The sequence below is a fragment of the Drosophila ficusphila genome, unplaced genomic scaffold (genome assembly GCF_018152265.1).
Source record: "Drosophila ficusphila isolate 14025-0441.05 unplaced genomic scaffold, ASM1815226v1 contig_412, whole genome shotgun sequence".
NCBI lineage: Eukaryota > Metazoa > Arthropoda > Insecta > Diptera > Drosophilidae > Drosophila > Drosophila ficusphila.
In genome coordinates this window covers 855,723-877,914 of record NW_025064326.1, presented here as the reverse complement: position 1 = coordinate 877,914, position 22,192 = coordinate 855,723, and the positions used below count along the sequence as shown (strand labels likewise).

At 50.9% G+C, this 22,192-nt stretch overlaps 1 protein-coding gene across 3 annotated transcripts; it reads left to right on the top strand.

Annotated features, from left to right (window-relative positions):
• Positions 1-3,675: 3,675 nt before the first annotated feature.
• Positions 3,676-22,101, top strand: LOC108091460 (protein expanded). Of its 3 annotated transcripts, none has more exons than XM_017190667.2 (6): positions 3,676-4,636; positions 11,468-11,604; positions 11,677-11,822; positions 16,617-16,696; positions 16,763-20,300; positions 20,480-22,101. In XM_017190667.2, the coding sequence occupies exons 2-6, from the start codon at positions 11,513-11,515 to the stop codon at positions 21,088-21,090; spliced, it is 4,467 nt and encodes a 1,488-aa protein (XP_017046156.1). In that variant the 5' UTR covers positions 3,676-4,636; positions 11,468-11,512; the 3' UTR covers positions 21,091-22,101. The 3 variants fall into 3 exon arrangements, with proteins under 3 accessions (XP_017046156.1, XP_017046157.1, XP_017046158.1); XM_017190668.2 differs by having other exon boundaries at positions 3,676-4,651; XM_017190669.2 differs by lacking the exons at positions 11,468-11,604; positions 11,677-11,822.
• The last annotated feature ends 91 nt before the right edge of the window (positions 22,102-22,192 follow it).

Genomic DNA, 22,192 nt, shown 5'->3' with positions numbered 1-22,192 from the left:
CTGAATTTCATTTCGCTGGAATTTATTTAGAACACATTGTTGCTGCTGCCGTTGGATGTTGCTGTTGCTGTTGCTGCTGTTGTTGCTGCTGTTGTTGCTGCTGTTGTTGCTGCTGCAGCTTCGATGTTGCTGCCGGGGGCTTAGCAGGACCAGCAGCAACACGGCAGCAACATGCTGCATTCCAAGGCCCAAAAAAGGCAAATCCCAAGCTGCAGCAGCGGCAAATCGATTGGCAGCCTGAAGTTTCAATGCAGTTTAGTCGGATTCCCGCTCGCTAGCTGAAAAACCAGAGAGGCGAGAGAGAAGTTCGGTTCGAATAAATTGAATCGAATCGAATCGAATGAGATGCCGACTGGAAATGGAGTGAAAGTAGGGTAGGCAGATTAGACTCTGCTTCGATACTATGCTCCGACTCTTGGATCGGCTCTTTGGATCGGATCTGACTCCAGCTGGGCGAGCAATATACACTTGCACCGAATAGATATATGATTCGTCAGCTGGCTTGCCTTAGGAAATTAAACCACTTTTAAAACCCCAAAAACATTTTTCTCTAGGTGCAGCTCTGCACAGGTCACATAGTCAAATGTCCAATGGGCAGTCAAAGGTCAGAGTTGAAATTCCAGCTCAGTCGAAGCAATCGACTGTGGAACGACGCCCATTTTGGACCCCATCCCATCCCACCCACTCACTCTCTCCCCTTCATGAATTCCCCACCAAACCCCATTTACATTCAGTGGTAACAACAAAATGCCAGCACACGAATAGGAAGTGAGTTAGTGTAACAAAAGTCATAAAAATTCCTGGGACAGAAGGTACGATGATGGGTCGAGCACGAAGTGGCGAAAGAGGGGCTCTCCATTAACATTATCGTGGCCAGCAGAAATATTTGACCATAATAAAAAGAATACAAAACAAAGCGAATCGAATCGAGCGGCGAATCGAAGCGGAAACCCAATCGTCAACTCATCGCAGCTTAATACCCTCGATCGGGAGCGATAAGGTAAGCGTTAAATTCCATTCTACACAGGATTACCAAACTGAACCCAATCAACCACTGGTTGTTAGGATAGGTCTGTTTTACTTTATCTACTTGAAGAGATTACTTTTAATAGTTTTCTTTCTTAGTTACTATATACTTTATTTGGAGAAATATTAGGCACTCAAGGTATCCATGATAGCCAGAGCTCTCTGCGAGAAAGGGTAGAAAGTATGCGACAATCGGCGATATCGACGAGCGATCGACGGCAATGAAGCGTAACGAAAACACACCAGAAACAGCAACACATACCACTTCGGAGGGCTGGGACCCGCGTCATTTGCCAACTTATTCAATAAATTCCAGGCCTCCTCGCCATATCATCATCGCCAACGACTTTGGCTCTGGCCAAAACCGAAAGCCAAAAAAAAGTCCGAGGAATTTTGAATAGAAAGAGGATCAATGGCAGCTGCTCTTGGCTAAAAGATCATTTTGCCAAAAAAAGGCGCAAAAGTGCGCAAAAAGACAGGCCAGAATTGCGCGCCAATTCCGCAAAAGAGATTCTGGACCCGGAGACTGGAGACTGAAACCGACTTCAAGGAATTGCATAAAAAATGCTTGCTTCTTTCTTACTTTTTTTCGCTCTCCTCGCTGCGGTCGAAACTTCGGCCTCGACCAGGCTCCAAGCCCCGCGCACCAACACAGCCGCACATGCAGAACGTATATCTACACAATGTTGACCAGAACGTAGCGCCCAAAAGGCAGCTTGCAGCAACAACAACAACCGGTCTTAGAGAACCAGAGACCAGAGACCAGGCGACCGACCAAAGACGAAAGAATAACGAACGGCTACGAAAAAAGAATAAAAACGAGAAAGAAAAGCTGTGGCTCCCAGAAGCCGAAGATGGAGCTACTCTAAGATTCCTTCGAGTTGTCAAGTTGATAGTTGTCAGAATTATCTACATATGTGATAAAAAAACCCTAAACTATAAAAACTACATTTTTGCAAAACGGTGTTTTAGAATTCGAACACTTAGAATTTGAGGATGGGATACGTTCTTCGTTAATAGGCACAGTACACTCAAAAAAATCGAAGGCTGAGCAGGGAGTTCCCATCGCTCCCCCGCCTCCCCGGACTGCCCCGCCCCTACCTCCGTCACCCCTGACTTCAGTCAACAAGTTATGACCATGGCAAGACGACCCGACCCCCGACCCATCAAGAACGTGCTCTCTCGGTTCTCGGCTCTCCGATTGCGAGTCTTGCTCCGTCTTCTGGCCAAGACCCCAAGGGCGTAGGCAGGATGCGACAGAAGGGGGTAAAGAACATCTATTTCCAAAACTAGAAAACGATTTGAACTGTTTTTAAAGATTTCTTTTTTATCAGAACGTATCCTTATTTAAGTCTAGGTTGATTACTTCGACCTGCTCCCCTTTTCCCCGCTCCTTTGTGGGGCGTGTGTATGCCGCATATTTGAAGCTGAAGAAGAAGAGAAGAAGGAGGAAGAGGAGAAGAAAAAGCTGAAGCACAAGAAGGAAGAGGGAGCCCCAAGAGAAAAAGGAAAACAAAACCTACGAAAAAATAATTTCGAGTGCGAGCGAGAAAGCCACAGAGAGCGAGAGCGAGCAAAAAGAATCCAGCAAATCAAGCTCACATTATATTATGCTGAGGAATGCGCAGCATTATCCGATATCGATATCGACGATATCGTAGCAGCGGAGGACGTCGACGCCAACGTCGGCAGAGGCAGTGCCTTCCAGACCCTCCAGTTCCGAATCTACCCCCTTCCAGTGTATCTTTAAACTGTCCAGGGAGTTTATTTTTAAGATAGCCTCATCGATAGCCATCCAAAAACCATGGGATACTTCAAGATTGATTTCAACTGTTCGCGTTTTCAATGGTTTTTTGACCATCTATAAGTCTGTTCATGTTTATTGCATCTTTGTAAACTTTGTAAGTTCTGAAGTAGACTAAAAATTGACGACTAATCGTAACACTATTATCACAAGTTCAAAAATTCTTTAGTTAAACTTATTTCTCACACCTTATGATATTTTTACTAAGGATCCGACATACATACTTGTGTATGTAGATCCTTACCTGTTTTGTATAAATCTCTCAGATTCCTTTAAAAAAATCCAGAGGAGTCTTTACATAAACCTCTACAGGGTATCCTTCGAATCTTTAAGAATCGCTGGCTCCTTGATATTTTCCTGAAGGGTTCCACATTCCAGTGGCTACCCCTTCCTACTTACCCCCCACCCCGATCCGGTCCTTAGACTTCTCGCGAGATAAACCATTGGAATTCCACTCACACTGACAATGGCACACATACACACACACTCACAAAGGCAGTTGGCTACTGGGATTCTCCTTTGAAGTTTGTTTTTCTTTTATTGCTTATTGCTATTTACATTTTCGAGGCTGTTGTTGTTGCTCTTGGATTTATGTTTTTCTTTACGTTTTTTGGGATAGGGGCCATAGATGTAACTGTAACTGTGTGCGAGTGTTTTTTCAGTCTTTTATTTTTTCTAAACGTAGCCAAATTCTTCGGCTGAGCCGATCTCCCTCTCTTTTTGGGGCTCTCTCTCTTTCTCTTTCTCTCTCTCTCTCTCTTTTACTTGAAACCAATCTGCGCTCGGGTCTCGATCCAAAAAGTCTATATAAGCAACCTCGCTCGAGCACTCTCAGTCTTCCAGCAGCGCTCGTCGTGTCCGTGTGTTTCGGCTTGCAGTGAAAAATCAGTGGAGCAATATCACTTAACTTCATCGGCAACCGAAGAGATCGCCGGGATAGAAAAGCATGTGGTTTCCACTTAAAATTATTAAGATAGCTTAATAAATTTACGTGTAACTTTCGGAAAAGGTGATCTGCGGATTTCAATTGCACACACACTCGCTAGCCGAGATACGGATACACACACACAGATACACAGATACAGTGGCTCGAAGTGAAGTTCGGTTTTCACTGAAACAAAAACAGCGCGTTTCCTTTTCGCATTCGCTTAAATTACAGAAGTGATTTTTGTTCGTGTGTGCAACTAGTGCTGTTTTTGGGGAAACGCGCCTTAAAACCACGAAAATAACTCCGACTAGCAGGCAGTGAAAAAAGCTGAAATCAACTCAAAAAACCAACTCCAAAAAGTTGGCGCTGGTCAAAAAAGAAAAAAACATCCAGCTACAACAACAACTGGCCACTGGAAACTACAAGTAAAGCAACAACAACCCAGCAAACGGCATTCTTTCGCGCAACAACAACGACTCCAAAGAGAGAGCAAACACACACACGCATTTGCGCTCTCTGCGAGTGTGTATGTGTACGTGTGGTGGTGTGAGTGAATTTTGATTAAAACGTTGTGTGCGCTCTCCCTCTCCCACACTCGGCCCCATCGCCCTCCCCCTCCCCTTCCAGCGACGCTGGAATGCGGCCCGTTTGCTGTTGACTGCGCAGTCGCAGCGCGCGTTGTGGAAGAGGTCAAAAAACAACAACACTACGCAAACCAAACGAAAATTTTACTGTTAGGCGTTTATCGATAGCCAAATCGATAGATTTGTTTAAAAGTGCATAGGCAGTGAATTAACCCAATATCCAAACTACACCTTGAAAACTCAATTTTTGTGGATTACGCGAAACAACAATGCCGACAACTGCAGCGGCTTAAGGTGAGAAACAGCTAGGTATATAAACATACATATATATACATATATGGATACATAAAGTAGTAGTAGTAGTAAACCCTTATGGGGCCCATTTCCCCGGAATTTTAATGACTCCCCGAAAACGGACTCATAAAGCACACGGCAAACAAAACAAATGCCAGCGAATTTCTTATCTGCCAACCATAAAATCGCCAACGTCCAACGATTGTTTAACTTTTCGTTGTTGTCGCCCGCTTTTTAAGGTTTTTGTTTTCTTTTTGCACCCCGCTAAAGAGTCGAAAATCCAGCGAATTGTGCAATTCACCCGTTGAGTATCAAATGTCAGTCAAATTTTAGCTCATCGGAGGGTATAGTGAAATTAGGAAGCTCTTTTGAGTTATAAAATAAAACGTTTTGTCGTTTGGAATAATAATCTGCCCGATATTGATTAGGAAGAAATGTAACCAAGGGCATTCAAACTTCCAGAATTCGGTCCCCTATCGATCCAAAACCTAATTCTAATTTTCAAGTGGGCTAGATAGGTGGGTCTAGTGGGTTGAGTGGTCTATTACCGGGGAAGGGGCAGGTGGTGCTTAAACTGTTGTCTGAAAACGATCGACAGCGGAACAATTAGGGGGAAATCGAATCCACCGATGGGGATGGGATGGCGCTGTGTTGTTGAGCCGGGTTGGGGTTTCATTTGGCAATGGGGAACCGGGGAACAATAACTGAAATCAGAGCCCGCCCGGCAATTACGCCAGCAAATCAGACATCTCGAATGTAAATCAGCTGCGAAAGATAAACAAATGGTTGGAAACTCACGCTTTGGGTATCAGACGTTGAGCTTCAAGCGGTTAACGTTAATCGCTAATCGTTAAACGATTCTGCCACCAGGCAATTATACATATGGGTAACTGTATCTGCGGACGGACGTATCTGTATCTGTATCTCGCCATGAACACATGTACTCCCCGTTTCGTAGTTGTAGGCTTGTGGTTTTTCGATTGAGCTCTGCCATTTAGACATCTACATCTCCATCGCCATCCGTATCGCCACATCCACATCCACATCACACTTGACCTCAGGCCTGGGCTTTTGCATTGAGACTGACAACGGCAACAGCAATGATAATAAATACTTAAAATAATAATTTCGTAAACCGAAATTCCTGCACGCAGCCAATGTGCGTATGTACACAGACACAAGTGCGGTTGTCTGTTGTTTCGAACAATTCAAGCAATTAAAATGTACAACAAATTAAACAAATTTTGAATGACAATCGGAGTCGAGGCTGAGATAGAGATATAGCGCGGCTTTGCCAGTTCATTCAGTTTGGGATAGACTATCGAATGACCTTTAAGGGGCACTCAAGTTCGGGGAGTTATTTCTACTAATTTCACACTGACTTGAACCCGTCTGCCACAGTCATAAAAACTTTAGCTTATTTCAAAAATGCTATTCAGAAAGAATCGAAAGCCTGATTGGTGCATAGTGATCGGAAGAAATATGGCGGCTATAAACTTTAAACTACTATTAAATAAATCGATGCTGATCTTTTATGCGCTCTAGGCTTCTGATACGGGAGATTTTATACTTGAACTGGTTCTCGAAGACTCTTCAAAAATAGAACATTTAAAATGCGCAGATTGGGATTGGGATCCTGGTCAATATTTACGGTAGTAAAGTTGTTTGTCTAACGTTGGATCCGTTAAGAATTGGACTTCAGTTTTTTATTTGATCTTTAAATAGAATATCGGGTTATAAACAAACTCAATCGCTTCATTAGTTATCCGCCTTTTGCATCCATTAAACCAAGACACCCGTTGCAGTGCTGTTTTCCTAGGGTATTACGCCAGGCATAGTTTCGCACGCCTTCGATTTGGCATGCGGCACACGTTGCGGCTGCTTTTTTCTGTCCCGCTGCTTGCTGCTCTCATTGCGGAGGCCATCGCCTCCTCCGCCGTTGCCACCTCCGCCTAGTTGGGCACTTCGGCGGGGTGTGGTGCACAGTGGTGCGGACTGCGGTGCGCTGTGGTGGTGCCGGGCCAACTGAAGCGACGACGTGTGCGCTGGTTTCTTTGGCCCACTCCGCCCTGTTGGCTGCTCATCACCAGCAACCAACAACCAGCAACCATTTCATTATTATTATCGGCGGCGGGGACATTTCGCGCATTTCAAAGACACCAAATTGTTTGGCCATAACTGGCACAGCAAGTGGAATTTCGGAGCTCGGAGCTCGGAGCTCGGAATCGGAATTCGGCATTTGCCGCCGTTTGGTTTTGTTTCTCTGCCGGTTCGTCGTCTCATTTCTGTTTTCTCCTCCTCGATATTCGTTGTTTGGCAAAAAGACGCCGAGTTATTCGCCGATTTGGTGGCAAAGTAAGCCCCGCATACAGAAAACAGCATAGTTATATTAGTTTCACGTTGCTTTCACAATTTTTCGTGATGATTAAAAATCAAATCAATATATGGTATCCGAATAACACATTCAAGTCCCCACTTAAGTGTCTTCAAAATATGAGTGGTTAGTAATTTTTGTACAAATAGAGACTTTATGATTAGTAGGAAAGGTAGTAATAAGATTTAAGATTATTGCCCAGACAGACACGTTCTGAAAATTACATTGCTTTGACCTGGGAGAGTACCCCATTGATGGCCAATTGGAGATCGGCTGAGGCCAACCCATTCGCGTGACGACCGCCACTCCCCTTTTGGAACGACACTTGTGGGCCCAGTTCTCAATGACGCGCATCCGCCGCGTTGGCCAGCCAGCGTGTGAAAATGCCACTAAACCGATCCGAGTCGATCCGATCCGAACTGAACTATTTCTGGCCGCCCCATTGACGCCAGTTTGCCAGTTTGCCGTTCTATCGGTAATTAAAAGGCCCAGACTCACGTAGAACCCGCTCCGGGTCTCCGTCCATTCCATTCCGGTCTTGCCAGGCCAGCTCATGAGCAAAATATTCCACGTCAAAAGTTACCGCTCGCCGATCGTCATTCATTAGTTGGCGAGCTGGCTGGCTGAGAGCGCTCGAAACACTTTCAATAGAACGCGAATCCAGTTTGAGAGCCACTCGGCGGTGCTCGAGCACTTATTTCAGGCTCAAAGATCGGCTTGCCAGTTTTCTCAAAGAAGGGAGGTGCAGACCACAGCGGCGAAGAATCTCTCGGTGGACTGTGTGGGCTGTAAGGGGGTTTCTCAGCCGCTTTCGTTGGAGAGAGACCATTTGATCGAGTGGGGTTTGGAATCCAGTCGAATAAATTGCATCAGCCAAGCGGAAGCAAGAACTTGGTTATGATATGTAGAACGATCACCTAAGTCTAACCCTTTCTTGAGTAGTTTTATTGATCGGTGGTCAAGCCACCCAGCTATAATACATTTTACGAGTTTTTAACAGGCTTTGTTTGCTGATCTGACTGCAGATCAGTGCAGAGGAACATGGATGTTCGTCTATCAGCTCGATGATCTCCCTGGAAGCAATTTGATTCGCATTCCTCGCCGCTCGATTTTACGATCGTTTACGCTGCCATGTTTATTGATCTGCTCAATGCTCAGCGCGCATTCCGCGCTGGAATCCATATGGATATTTTCAATTTCTGATTTCTGATTCCGTTTCTGATTCGTTCAGCATTTCAATGGGCTGCACATGCGGCCAAAGCCAAAGCGTTTATCGCAGTCGCAGTCCCAGTCCGCCAATTCTGAGCTCCCCTCGGAGAACCCCGGAGGTGCGGGGTCTGGTCGATCGACCGATCGTTCGACTTTGGCGATTGTTGGAGCTCACTCGGTTGACAAACACACGCCCCGAATGAGCTCAGTGCAATGGCATGTGCAGTTGACATAGCAGCTGGTTGCTGGTTGCTGGTTGCACGGGGGTTTGCACAGGGAGAAAAGGAGTTGGAAAAGGTCTCTGTCTCTGTTATCGCATTCAGCCCAAGGAAAATTGAATTGCAATCAGTTTAAATGAGTTTTTGAATATCTGGCTTTTCCAATTTCCTGCTTAGTTACCACTCGGCTGTGGAATTCCAAGGTGTATGCACCTCCGAAGCAACCGGGCTTAAGTGCTAAACTTTTTGCGGTGCTGGCTGTTTGAGTTGCTGTCGCAGCACAACGTGGCGTATGCGGAACGTCTCTGCTTCTCCGCTGACTTACTGCTCGGCTCTCCCCGCTCCCTCTTTGCCCCCTCGACATTCGCTTAGCCAGCAGAAAAGCAGAAAGCATTCGTCGCTGGCGCTTGCGCCATTTAATTGACTTTGCTCGCGGCAGAGCCCGTGGGATTTTATTGCCCCAGCCGCAGTCCCCTTTCTCCACCAGCGTCTGCACTCCGTCGCCTCCCTCGAAGAGACGACCCACTCACGGAGCCACCCCCTGAACAGACCGCCGCCGCTTAATCATAAACAAAATATTTATTGCCATTTGCTAATTGCTGATTAGCGTGTCTCTTGCGCTCGCTCAGCTCCACTTGGCTCGCTTCTTGGCCGCGTGTTTTAATTGCCAGCCCCATTACACCGAAAGAAAAGCTCGACTTTAGGGGATATAAACTAGTTTCAAATTTGTGTGAGAGACGAGGTTTTCTTACAGTGCACACCTATCGCCTCCGCCTCCTGTTGGCTCGCTAATTAGCGTCGCCACGGCTTTCTTCGCTTCCCGCTCTCATTAGCCAACGGAATGCGGATAATTCGCTATGATTGAAATTGTTAAATGCTTTTAATTTGTTTGCATTTCGAATTAAAAACGCTTTGCTCTCGCCCCTTCCGTTGACTCATCCCCGAGGGAATCGTGATCACACATATGTACTTTTTTCGGTTTTGGTTTCGGTTTTTGGCTTTGGCTTTGGCGATTGCATAATGACCGGCATTGTGAGCGCCTTGGAATTCGAGGGAAGCGTCTGCGAGGGGCTTTCTTCGAAGCAGTCTTCACAGGAATTATCGCCCCACTAACATCGTGTACCCATTGATCAAGTAGTTCGATCAATCATTTCGACCCCGGGCCACTACTTCCGGGGAAATCTCGTCTATCCGACAGGAATCGTTTGCTGAACATGAAAGATATCTTCGCCCCAGCGTTCTTTCTCATTAAGGCCACGCTCGCTTCCCAGGGAATTTGCATCCATTCGCTGTAATCTGCTAATTAGCTTCCTTTTATTGTTATCAGAATTGGTAGGATGCCTTCGTTAGCGACAATTCATCGCTTCCTTTTATTGCGGAGCTTAATCGTATGTTATTAGACTTAAGTGCCGAAGATTGCTGAAGACAATTGTGTGTTTGCATTACTTAATGATACTTGATAAAACAAAACATTTGCATATGGGCTTTAGAGAACGGTAATTTAATTGTTTGGAATATATAACTTCACTTAATATCTTTCGAAACCCTTTTCCCCTAAGATCACTCGCCCAACCTCCAAGACTGAGTGATCGCTTAATCCAGTTCCTCTCGAGAGCTCAACAATGTAGTTTCTGTGTTCCTCCGATAAATTCCTCGGTAATAAGTCAATCGCAGCACATTAGAGACCTGGAATTCCAATTCTCGTTTCGTAATCGCCGGTGATCTGGCATAAAGTGTGTGTCTGTCTGTCCAAGCCTGTTCTCCGGATCACCTTAGCCAGGTCCAAGGTGCGCATGGAAATCGGCTTAAATATAATTGCTTCTCAAAAGCTTTTTCGAGGGGCCTTTCGCTGGATCGGAAGGGAGGGGCTGCGAGGGGAGTTTCGTTTGTTGTGTTCCCAGATATTCTTTGGTTTCTAATTTATGTCAAATGCGCGCTTTGATTGATGATCGCTTCTCGGCGCGGAGACGGAGGTGGCGGAGGCATTCCTCCGATCGGACCGATCATATTATATATGTACCTATAAGTCAGGGCGGTTCTGCCAGCCCCTCTCTCTCTCTCTCTCTCTCTTTCGGCGGCATGCAGATGCCACTGGCCCTCTCTTTCGGCTCTCGACTTGGCTCTGAATAAATTTATTGGGCGTTGAAATTTATTAGACACAGAAAATGCGCCAATATTGAAATTTATGCGTCTCCGCCGGGTTGGTAGAAACCGTAGTCGCCGCCGCTGCCGGCGCTCCACACAAAAAGCTGATTTGATTCGATTTGATTTTAATTTATGCATAAAATACTTTTCTTTCATCACGAGGCCAGTTTCGGCGTCTCTCTCGCACTCCTTGCCGCTTCACTCTCGGAACTTTCTTTAACTGAATTTTAATAATTTTATGCGCAACGCATCGAGAGGGGGAGGGAGTTCGGCTGCCACGCACGCACCGCCTCGAGTCCCCCCAGACCCCAAAAATTCACTGTTCACTGCTCACTGCTCACTGCTCACCACTCGGTTTTGTGTCCAAGTCGGAGTCCAAGTTAGAGTCCCCTGCCCGCTAATCAAGTTTGTCGCCTAAGTCTTTCGTTATTGATTGGTGAAATTGTTCGGCAGTCGGTGAGCCCAAAAGAGGCGGGCGCCATCGCCATCTTCCGCCGTCTTCCGCCCTCCTCTGGCTCGCGTCTCCAGCTCCGTCTGGGGCGGCTCCAGCGGCATCAATTTGCCTGAAAGAATGGTGCCTAACCGCGCCGATCGAACGGCAGCTTTATCGGCATTTGATGAGCCAGAAATGCGGTTAGAAATGACGCTTCGGATGCTGCGATTTGTCTCCGGAATGCGATGAAATTTCATCTCCGAATGGCTCATCTTAGGAAAGTATAAGCGGTGTCTTTAAATACCAGTGGGGTTCAGCTTAGGGGAAGCTTAGTAGCAATCTTTATGGTATTACCTATAGAAATAGTATTACCTCCCTACCTACAATCGTAATATTACCCTTTTTTAGATCCTGGCATATTTAAATATAGTTTTTTCTTTTCCCCCGTTTAGAAACGTATTTCGAACGCGCGCGCTGTATACGGAAAATGATGCAGCATGCGAGCATTTTGCACCGTCAGCGCGCCTTTGGAAGTATGCGCGTCCTCAGCCGAGCAACTATCACCAGGCTCGCGATTCCTGGCCCTGAGGTGAGTGTCCCGACGCGGAAGCGGCCGCCCTCGGGTGCGATTGTGGTTGCCTAACTCTTGTGGAATTTGCAGGCTCCTGGGGCAGCAGCAGCCGAAAACCCTGTACTTCCTAGTCGATGCCAAGAGTCGGGTTCGCGAGGTCTACACGCAGACATGTCTGCACTTTGCCACGCAAGGGATGCTGGACACCGAGCTCTTCGGTCTGGCTGTGCTCATAGGTGAGTAGCGCACTCCTCAGTCCGCAGTCCGCTTTCTGGGGTTCCAGGTTGCAGCCAGTCGTTTCCGAGTTGCCGAGTTGCGAGTAGCCAAATGCCAGCGATAAGGCATGAAAAATACAACTAATAAACATAAACCAGTCCGCTCTAAAAGCTGCTCATCATCATCAGCCGCAGCAGCAGCAGCAAAAAGAGCGGAAGATTCAGCCTCCATTCTCCATCCTGCAACCTCCATCTACCATCGACCATCGACCATCCACCATCTACCATCCTCGATTCTGGCCAAAGCGATCTGCCAAAACACATAAAAATACCAACACAGCGGAGCAACACAAAAAATGGCACATAAAACGAACAAAAAGCCAGGGAACGCGTCGCCTCCATGGCGAACAAACAATTTCAGGCACCCGGGAGGGGCAGGGGGAGGGGAGGGGGCAGCCCACGAAAGGGGCGGAGGGGAGGGGGAGGGGCAGCTGCAGGGGAACAGACACAAGACGCGTGTTCAGTAATTCAGGTAGCCGTCGCGCGTTGCATTAACACAAACGAATCGAACGACAGCCAAGGAGGATGGAGTTTCGAGGATGGAGAACTGAGGATGGAGGATGGAGGACGAAGGCTGTAGGATGGAGGAGCCCAGAGCTCCGGAGAACGAGCAGACAACCTCTTTGGCAGCGGCCTCAGATGTATGCGTTCTGCAAAGGCCCACAAGCACTCCCATATGGAGGGGACGAGTGGTTCCAGGGAGGAGCAAACGAGAAAGGAGCGAGCAATGCCGCTTGCAGCAAGTCGAAGTTTTCCTACTCTGAAGGGGAAATGTTCCTTAAAAGATACTCAATAGAAAGGGAGCTGGTATAAGGATGTTATTAGGAAAATAGTGAAAAGTAATTCTTAATTTCTGAAACCCAAAAAACCTTTTTGATTGATATGTAGTACAAACTCACTTACTATTCCCACATACCCTTCGTTTTGTGTTACGATGTTAGAGCAAGAGCCCAAGAACACAACACGTAAATTTTCGAATCTGGTTGGCATCAATTTCGTGGCAAGAGGCAGGGGAGCGTGCAAGTGGCCCCAACATCTTCAGCAAAGAATTTGGTATGCAGTTTGAGGCCGGACTCGCTGCTGAAGCTGTGGAGCTGTGGATGCAGCCTCAACTGAATCCGAATCCGAAGATGGGTCTGGGCATGCCAACGTCCTCGCCTCGCCGAGGATTCCTCTGGCTCAACTATGAAATTGGCAGTTTGCATTCTGCTTTCGCGTCTGTCTGTGTGTGTGTGTGTGTGTGACATATACGGTTTGTGGCCAAGGATTCCTGCCAATGCCAATGCCAATGCCAGTTGACAGTGTGTTTGTGAGTGGCATGCGGTTATGTCGCTGTTGTTCTTCTTCGCTGAATTCAGGTCCGTCCATCGCCGTCCGCGCTTCCCAGCACTTCGCGCCGCACTCTTTCACCCAACCTCAGAGGTAGGACACTGAAAAATATCACCAAGTTTGAAAGGAAGAGAAAAGTAATAATCCAGAAAAATATTATCAATGCGAGGGTTTAGAAGTTCTGTTAGCTATCACTTCAATCAGATACTACAATATTTCAGAGGTTTTAGTATTTAATAGACTCTTTATTTGAATGTAGACTTTCTTTAATGAAAGAGTAAAACAGTTGTGGGTTTCTTATTTTATTGGTTACCAAGAACGAACTTTCAGTGTACCCCCATCTGGTTTGAATAGCTAGTCTGGAATGTCTGCTCCTGCTCCGTTTCCGAGTTCGTTGCCTAAGTCTTTCGATTTTTTTGGCCTGGCCCTTAAAAAATGGAGACAGAAAATGGCCAAAATGATGTCCCGTCTGCGTCCGTTGACGGCGATGGAAATGAATTTCAATTTTATGGCCGGCCAGCGTCAATAAATTTCATCTTTATGCAAATTCGCGCTGCTCCCTCGGAATCGCCGAGTCGCTGAATCGCGGCGAAGATGCACTTTAAGTGGCACTCGCCCGATTCCCGATTCCCGATGGCCGATGGCCGATGGCAACTTTGCAACATTGTCAGTGGTCATCCGAGTGGTCATCCTCCGCGATTGGTGTTATTTTTAGGCCGTCGCATTGCTCGGATTCCGCTGCCGCATTCCGGGGCAGGAGGCAACCTTTTCGGTTCGGTTTCCCCCGGCTCATCGTCATCTCCCCGCCCCTTTTTACTGGGCCCCGCCCCCTTTGTAGCTGTAATCTGTAGACCAGCGTTTTCTTTTCCATTTATTGTTAATGGCTCATAATCATTATTATATGGCGTTGGCTGGTTCGTCTTCGTCTTCGTCTTCAATCTTTGGACTTGGACACTCGGCCTTGCAGCGGCTGTCCCTCCTCCTCCTCCTTCTCCTTCCCCTTCCCCTAGCTCCTTGCCCCTCTCCCCTTCCCTTCTCTTCGGGCTGCGTGCATCTGATAACATCGGAAATTAAAATTCTTTTGGTTTTATGTTTTTTTTTTTCGTCGTTCGTTCTCTTTTTTCCTTCAGCCAGTTTCGATGCACACACACACATGTTTATCGCCGAGTCTGTCCATTCTTGGGATACCCTATAAACTCCACAATTAACCTCCAGGCTGTGATCGAACTTTTGGCATTTAAAAACGAATTTATGTGGCTTTTCCTTACATATAAACCAAAGGATTTCATAATGTTTTCGGTTTAAGAATAAGTGTAATTTGATAGATAAGTTTTACTAAGTTTTCACTAAGTAATAAAAGTCATTTTCTTGCAGGGTATTTCTTCGTCTAATCTTACCAGGCACCTTTTTTTTTGGTTATTATGGCCACTCAAACTCGGACTGCAACCTTTTGGAAAATAAATCTGAATCTGAAGAATGCCAGGCCATGGCATTGGGCGCAGCTGTCTCCGACTCCGTCTCCGTCTCCGTCTCGTTCTCTTCCTGCATCTTCCTCCAGCTCGAGACCCCATCTCCGAGCAGACCCTCCTCCTCCTGCCATTACCTCTGGAATTCCTCCGCTTGATGAGCCTTCGCCTTCGCCTTTGGTTTGCCTCTGCCTGCTGCCTCTGCTTTTGAGGCTGTAATTTGTGTTGCATGTGTTTCAAATTGAAGATTTATTTCGCTGCCCCCTCGGACTGCCTCCTCCACGAGCGGTGTGCGTGCGTGTTAATTGTGAGCGCTGAGGAATGCGATGGAAAATATGTTAATTATTAGGTCTTGCCGCCGGGGAGCGGACGACGTAGAATGGAACGCTGGACGCGGGTTGCGTGAGGATCCGTCAGCCGCCGAGTGGCTGGCTGGCTACCTCAGATGCGACTCCTCTGGCCTTCACACCTGCTCGCAGAACTCGCAGTGGTCGGAGGACTCCTCCTCCTCCGTGCAGGAACGCATTCCATTCGAGGGCCATTGGCCAAAACTCCTCCTCGAGTGGAGTGAAATTTGAATGCGAAAAGAAATCGCTTGGAGTTGCGAGGCCCGATGCTCGATGCTCGAGGTTTGGGGTTTGAGGATTGAGGCTGAAAACTGCGGCTGAAAACCGAGCGACGAGCGACCAGCGACGAGCGACTTGGGTTTCAGCTGCCTCTTTTCCAGCGCTGCTTACCTGTCTTTCTACCTGTTTTTTCCTCTTTCTCTCCGGCTTTTTGGTCGCTGCGTTTTGGGCTTGGTATGCAACACTCGCTCTCGCTCCGTTTCTACACTGAGCCGAAAGAGGAAACTCTTTGAATATTTATAACAATTTAATTGCAGTTTTAATAAAAGAGATTACTCAAGTTGTCTTAGAAAGAAAAGTGAAAACTGTCTTCCTTTTAGTTCTCTCAAATTAATTGTTAATTGGTGTAGCCACATTTAATACTTTTTTTTTCGAGTGTCTCCAACTCGAACAGCTCCTCTCCCCCAGCATCCATCCACTGGCTGCCACTTCCACTCCAACTCCAACTCCGCGTCCACGACGTCATTGATAGGCACTTATTCGGCCGCTGATGATTATTATGATATTGTTGCTGCTGCTGCCGTGTTGTGGATGCTGCGATGCCGTGGATGTGCCCCTCGCTCCTCGCTCCTCGACTCCACATCCACGGCGTGGCCCCTTCAACCTGCCAGCTTGCCAGCTTGCCAGCCTGCCTTCTCATAATTATTATTTTCCATCTTGCTGCTCTTCATTTCGTATGCAGGAATTCCAATTTTTCGTTCGATGAAGTGTGTGTTGATTTCGTTGTCGTCTTCGTCTTCGTCTTCCCTGCCCTCTCGAGCACCGCCGACATGCCCTTGGGCCCTTCTGCTCCAATCGGATCGGTTCGGTTCGGATCGGATCGGAGCTGGAGCTAAAGCTATATGACCCGGTCTATATACCGGTCTCCTCTTCTACCATCGACCATCGACCATCGGGCAACGGGCATCTGACAGCCTGACGTGTCGTCATCGTCATCACCGTCGTCTCCATCGTCTCCATCGTTTCCATCGCCTTCGTCTGCCGGAGCCCCTGACTCTTGTCGATGTCAATGGGCTGCTTGTTTATTGCCTGACAAACTGACAGAAGTCTGGTCGGGGTCTCGATCCGATTTAGTCCTCCCTTTCTCGCATAGCCGAAAGTTCATTTAAAATTTTGATTAGCGACCTTGGCGGCTGCGCGCCAAAAAGTTCCTTCGCCCAACCGGAAATTCAGTCGGGAGATGGAATCCGACTTGACAACCGATACATATCTCAAGGAACTTGTGGCATCAATGGGCTTGAGAAATGATTTAATGAATGAACGTATAATGTATTTATATTTGAATTTATCTTCATCTTATTTACTAATCATATTTATATTCTCTGATTTTTCAGATGGCGAGTACATGTTCGCAGATCCCGAGAGCAAGCTCTCCAAATACGGCCCGAAGAGCTGGCGATCCTCGCACACCCACGTGAGTATATATCCTCCGAAGCAAAGAAGGAATATAGAAAGTAATTCCTGTTTGTCCCGATCTCAGGGCCTGGATGCCAATGGACGACCGCTCCTGGAGCTACACTTCCGCGTGCAGTTCTACATCGAGAGTCCGTTCATGCTGAAAGATGAGACCTCCCGCCACAACTACTACCTGCAGCTGCGCCACAACATCCTGCAGCGTGAGCTGCCGCGGGAGCAGGCGGAGCAGGCGCTCGTCTTCCTGTCCGGCCTGGCCCTCCAGGCGGACCTGGGCGACGCTCCTCCTGGATCGGGATCGGGATCGGGTGCGGGCACTGGCCACTCCAAGGAGGACTCGGGCGAGGAGGCGGCGGCATCCCCATCGCCATCGCCAGCCGGAGGAGCAAGGGGACTGAGTGCCACCACCACGCTGCCGAAGATCAGCAAGCGGGCCAACGAGCGGATGCTGCGGCTCTCCACCTACGTGGCCTCCACCTCGAAGCGGGACTCCGTCCCTCTTCCGCTGCCGCCGAGCCTGCCTTCGAGCGGGGCGGACTACTTCCGGATGGAGGAGTACCTGCCCGGCGGACTGCACACCGCGTGGGCGAGGAGTGCGATGCGCGCCTGCCACCGGGAGCACCTGGGCATGGCCGCCGCCGAGGCGGAGCTGCTGTACATCCAGCAGGCGTGCAGCCTGCACGAGACCATCAACGCGCACACCTACCGCATGCGGCTGGCCAAGAGCGAGCAGGGATCGGGCAGCGCCTGGTTCGTGGTCTACGCCAAGGGCATCAAGATCCTGGGAGGAGCGGCAGGAGGCGGTTGCGAGGGCAGCGAGGCGGCAGAGGCCACCACCTTCCTCTGGCCGAACATCACGAAGCTCTCGTTCGAGCGGAAGAAGTTCGAGATCCGCTCGGGGGAGAGCCGGATCACGCTGTACGCGGCCTCCGACGAGAAGAACAAGCTGCTGCTGACCCTCTGCAAGGACACCCACCAGTGGAGCATGAAGCTGGCCGCCCGCCTCAAGGAGGTCTCCAAGCGCGAGGAGGAGGAGGCCGCCGAGTCGCAGCGCCTCCACGCCAGCTACGCCTGCTCCCGGAGCCTCCTGCTGCCCTACAAGAGCAAGAACGAGCAGCGCATCTCGGTGATCTCGAGCACCAGCTCGAACACCACCTCCGGGATCGTGAGCGACCGCGTCCACTCCGAGGACGAGCTGGAGATCATGATCAACACCCCGCCCGCGCCCCTCGCCGCCCCCTCCACCGAGAGCCTGGCGCTGGCCCACCTCCTGGACAGGCCCAGTGTGAGCAGGCAGACCTCCAGCGTGGGCCAGATGTCGCTGAAGGACCTGGAGGAGCAGCTGGCCGCCTTGAGCGTGCGGACGCCGCCGGACGCCACCTCCAGCGGGGTGGCCACTTCGATGGCGATGGCGCTGGCCACCTCCTCCTCCGCCCAGCGGAGCTCCTCCATTGGCGCCGCCAACAACGACTCCTCGACGGCGACGGACTCGCCCAGTTCGCAGCACAACATCGGCTCCCAGTGCTCCTCCACCTGCAGCACCGTGGTGGTCACCTCGCCAGCGGCCAGCGGAGCGGGATCCTCCCCCGCAGTGGGAGCGCCCGTTCCGGTGCACTCCACCTCCTCCAGTCTGGAGCTGGGCTTTAGTCACACCGCCCAGAACTCCGCCCTGAGCGAGGCCAGTCCCGAGGACTTCCTGTCCACCTCCGCGAGGGACGTGGAGACGGAGAGCGTGTCCGGGGCCTCGGGGGTGTACACTCTGGCCCACGGAGCGCCGCCCACGGAGACCTCCGGGGTGTACACCATGCACAGCAGCGAGCTCACCGGCCAGTCCTCGGAGCTGGCCGAGTCGGAGAAGAGCTCCCACTACGGGCTCTTCCAGCCGCAGAAGCTGCAGGAGGAGGACCACGTGACCCGGACCAACTCCGTGGATGGAAAGAAGACGGAGGAGTTCCGCCTGCGCTCCGACTCCAATGTGAGCACGAGCAGCTCCTTCCGCGGCGACGGCAGCGACCCCACGGACAACAAGCACTCGCTGCTCTCCGCCGAGGAGCTGACCAACCTGATCGTGGGCAGGGGCACCTACCCCAGCCGCAAGACGGTCTCCAGCAGCCTGCACTCGGACTGCGACTACGTGACGCTGCCAATGGGTGGTGAGAGTGGAGGAGCGGAGGAGGACCACCACCAGGAGCAGGAGCTGCCGCCAGCTCCTCCACCGCCGTACAGCGCCAGGCACGAGAAGACGGGACTCTGCGGACCACCGATCCAAGCCAAGTCAGTAGTGCCCAAACCTGTGGCAGTGGTGGCTCCCAAGCCGGACTCGCCGCCCTGCAGTCCGCCGGTGGCACCACTTGCACCACTTCCCGCCCCGCCTGCCGCCCTGCGGAGGAGGGATCCGCCGCCGTACTCCAGCGCCAGCAAGCCGCGACCCACCTCCCTGATATCCGTAAGCTCCTCGGCCAACCCCGCATTGCCACCCAGTGCCGCCGGCTCGATGAGCTCCCTGAAGTCCGAGGAGGTGACGGCCCGCTTCATCACCACGCGGCCGCAGATCAGCATCCTGAAGGCGCACACCAGCCTGCTCCCGGACGGAGCCAAGCCGAGCTACGCGGCCCCGCACCACTGCTCCTCGGTGGCCTCCTCGAACGGATCTGTGTGCAGCAGCCACCAGCTGAGCCAGATGAGCCAGCTGAGCCAGCAGTCGCTGCACAACTCCAACTACGCCGGCGGCTCGCAGGCCTCGCTGCACCACCACAGCCACCACCAGCACCACCTGCCGGCGGCGGCGCACCACCGCCACTCGGGGTCGGCGGCCATCGGGATCCCAATAGTTCCTTACGGCCTGCACAAGAGCACCGCCTCGCTGCACCACCAGCAGTCCTGCGTGCTCCTTCCGGTGATCAAGCCGCGCCAGTTCCTGCCCCCGCCGCCGCCCAGCCTGCCCCGCCAGCCGCCTCCTCCGCCGCCGCCCAGCCACCAGAACCACCATCCCCATCCCCACTTGGCCGGGCACCTCTACGGACGGGAGCTGGCCCGCAAGCAGCTGGAGCTGTACCAGCAGCAGCTGTACAGCGACGTCGACTACGTCATCTACCCCATCCAGGATCCGGCGGTCAGCCAGCAGGAGTACCTGGACGCCAAGCAGGGCTCCCTCCTGGCGGCCATGGCCCAGGCGGCCCCGCCCCCTCCCCACCACCCGTACCTGGCCATGCAGGTCTCGCCGGCGATCTACCGGAGCACGCCCTACCTCCCGCTGGCCTTGTCCACCCACTCGCGGTACGCCTCCACCCAGAACCTGTCCGACACCTACGTCCAGCTGCCGGGAGCGAGCTACTCGCCGCTCTACTCGCCCTCGATGGCCAGCCTCTGCTCCTCCTACGAGCCGCCCCCGCCGCCGCCCCTGCACCCCGCGGCTCTGGCCAGTGGCTCCTCCGCCGCCGCCGCCTCCTCGATGTTCGCGCGATCGCGATCAGACGACAACATTCTGAACTCGCTCGACTCGCTGCCCAAGGGGAAGCGCCTGCCGCCGCCTCCTCCGCCGCCCTACGTCAACCGGCGACTGAAGAAGCCGCCCATGCCGGCGCCCAGTGAAAAGCCGCCTCCAAGTGAGTAGAAACCAGTGTTACCCTGTCAGTAACTCCAGCTGAAATCCTTCCTCAGAGAAGTGGGAATATCTTGTTCTCTCTTCAAAGCAACTTCTAACCAATCTCCCTTAGCTCCCGCTTAATATAATACATACCGTTCCTTCAAAGCAACTTCCTGACAATCTCTTACTGCCTTTCAGTTCCCTCGAAGCCCAGTCCCAGCATGATGAGCCTGCTGCCGCCGCGGAAACCACCCACGCTGAATCCGCACCACGCCAACTCGCCGCTGACCAAGACCTCCAGCGGCGCCCAGTGGGCGGGCGAGCGACCCAGGCCCGATCTCGGGCTGGGAATGGGCCGGGGCAACAACAGCATCCTGGCGCAGCTGCAGGCCTCGATGGCCGCCGAGTCGCAGGCCCAGGCCCAAGCCCAGGCCCTGGACATCGCGCTGCTCCGGGAGAAGAGCAAGCACCTGGACCTGCCGCTCATCTCGGCGCTCTGCAACGACCGCTCGCTGCTGAAGCAGACCAAGGTGATGGTCAACCCGAAGACGGGCCAGGAGATCCCGATGCCCGCCGTCGGTAGTTCGCCGCCGTCGGGAGCCACCACGAACGGTGGCTCCCACTCCTCGGGGGGCGGAACCCTGAGCAAGATGCGCTCCTCCAAGGGCTCCACCGTGAGCCACCGCCACCCGCAGGACAAGCTGCCGCCGCTGCCCGTCCAGCAGCTGGCGGAGGCCAACAACTACGTGATCGACCCCGCGGTCATGATGAAGCAGCATCACCAGCAGCAGCACCACAAGACCAGCTAAACGGACCCGGAAGCGGAACCAGAAACGGAAACGGAAACGGAAGTGGACCAAGGGGTCCAAGACGACACTCTTCTCTCTAGTTCGATGCCGCTCGAAGTGCTGAGGTATTTGTGTGCTCGCTGGCGAGAGGTGTCCTGCGTCCGGAAATTTGCATAGATCGAAGAAGTGTGTAGAGAGTTTTCCATTTTCGATCACAGTGTTTCGGAAGGTAGGGATTCGCTGGGCAGGAGGGGTGAACAGAACCCACAGGGAAAGACCAGTTAAGAGAGCAGCAGTGAGTGAGAGCCTGACAGGAACTAACCAACCAACTAACCAACTTGCATTTAGCCAACAAAGCCAGATTTTCAAAGAACTTAGACTAAAACAGAAGAACGAACAGTGAACCAACTGAACAGCACCGAGTCAAAAGCTAGACTAACAAAGCAACCAGTAAGCCAGTAAACCAAGAAACCACTACAGAACCAGGACGAGAGCCACTAACCTCAGACACGCATTGAATCAATCAGAACCCAGTCTAGTCACTTAGGGAATCGGTAACGTAGCCACAGCACAAGCCACAACGACCACCATCGGAACCACCATCGGAAATAGAGAAATAGAGAGAGAGAAAGCGAATAGGACGAGGCAGGACGAAGCAGGACGAACGAACAGAATCGGGAAGGAACAATACTCAAGTATAATATACGAGCACTACTTAATTAACCAACTACTTCGTAGGACCTTAGTCTTAGCTGCAAATACTTAGTTAGGCCAGAAACGCGAATACTTAACACTAACTAACTACTTCCGCCCAAACAACTGTGATTGATTTTATTTAAACTTACGCTAAATTTACAACTACCTTAGTCAGCAGGAACAACGCAACCACATACGACAAAGTATGCAAGCTATGCAAATTTTTAGTACGTAGCGATCGCCCTCACACGAAACACACACATACTCAACTCACAACGAATCGGGCCAGCGAACGTATCGGGCGAGGATCGTTCGTTCGAATCGGTAATGAAGCGGTTCAACGATTTAAGTCCGATTCGGTCGCTGGACGAGAGGAACTAAAGAATTTCAAGAGTGCCTAGACTTGCCCTCCACCCCCACCGTAATT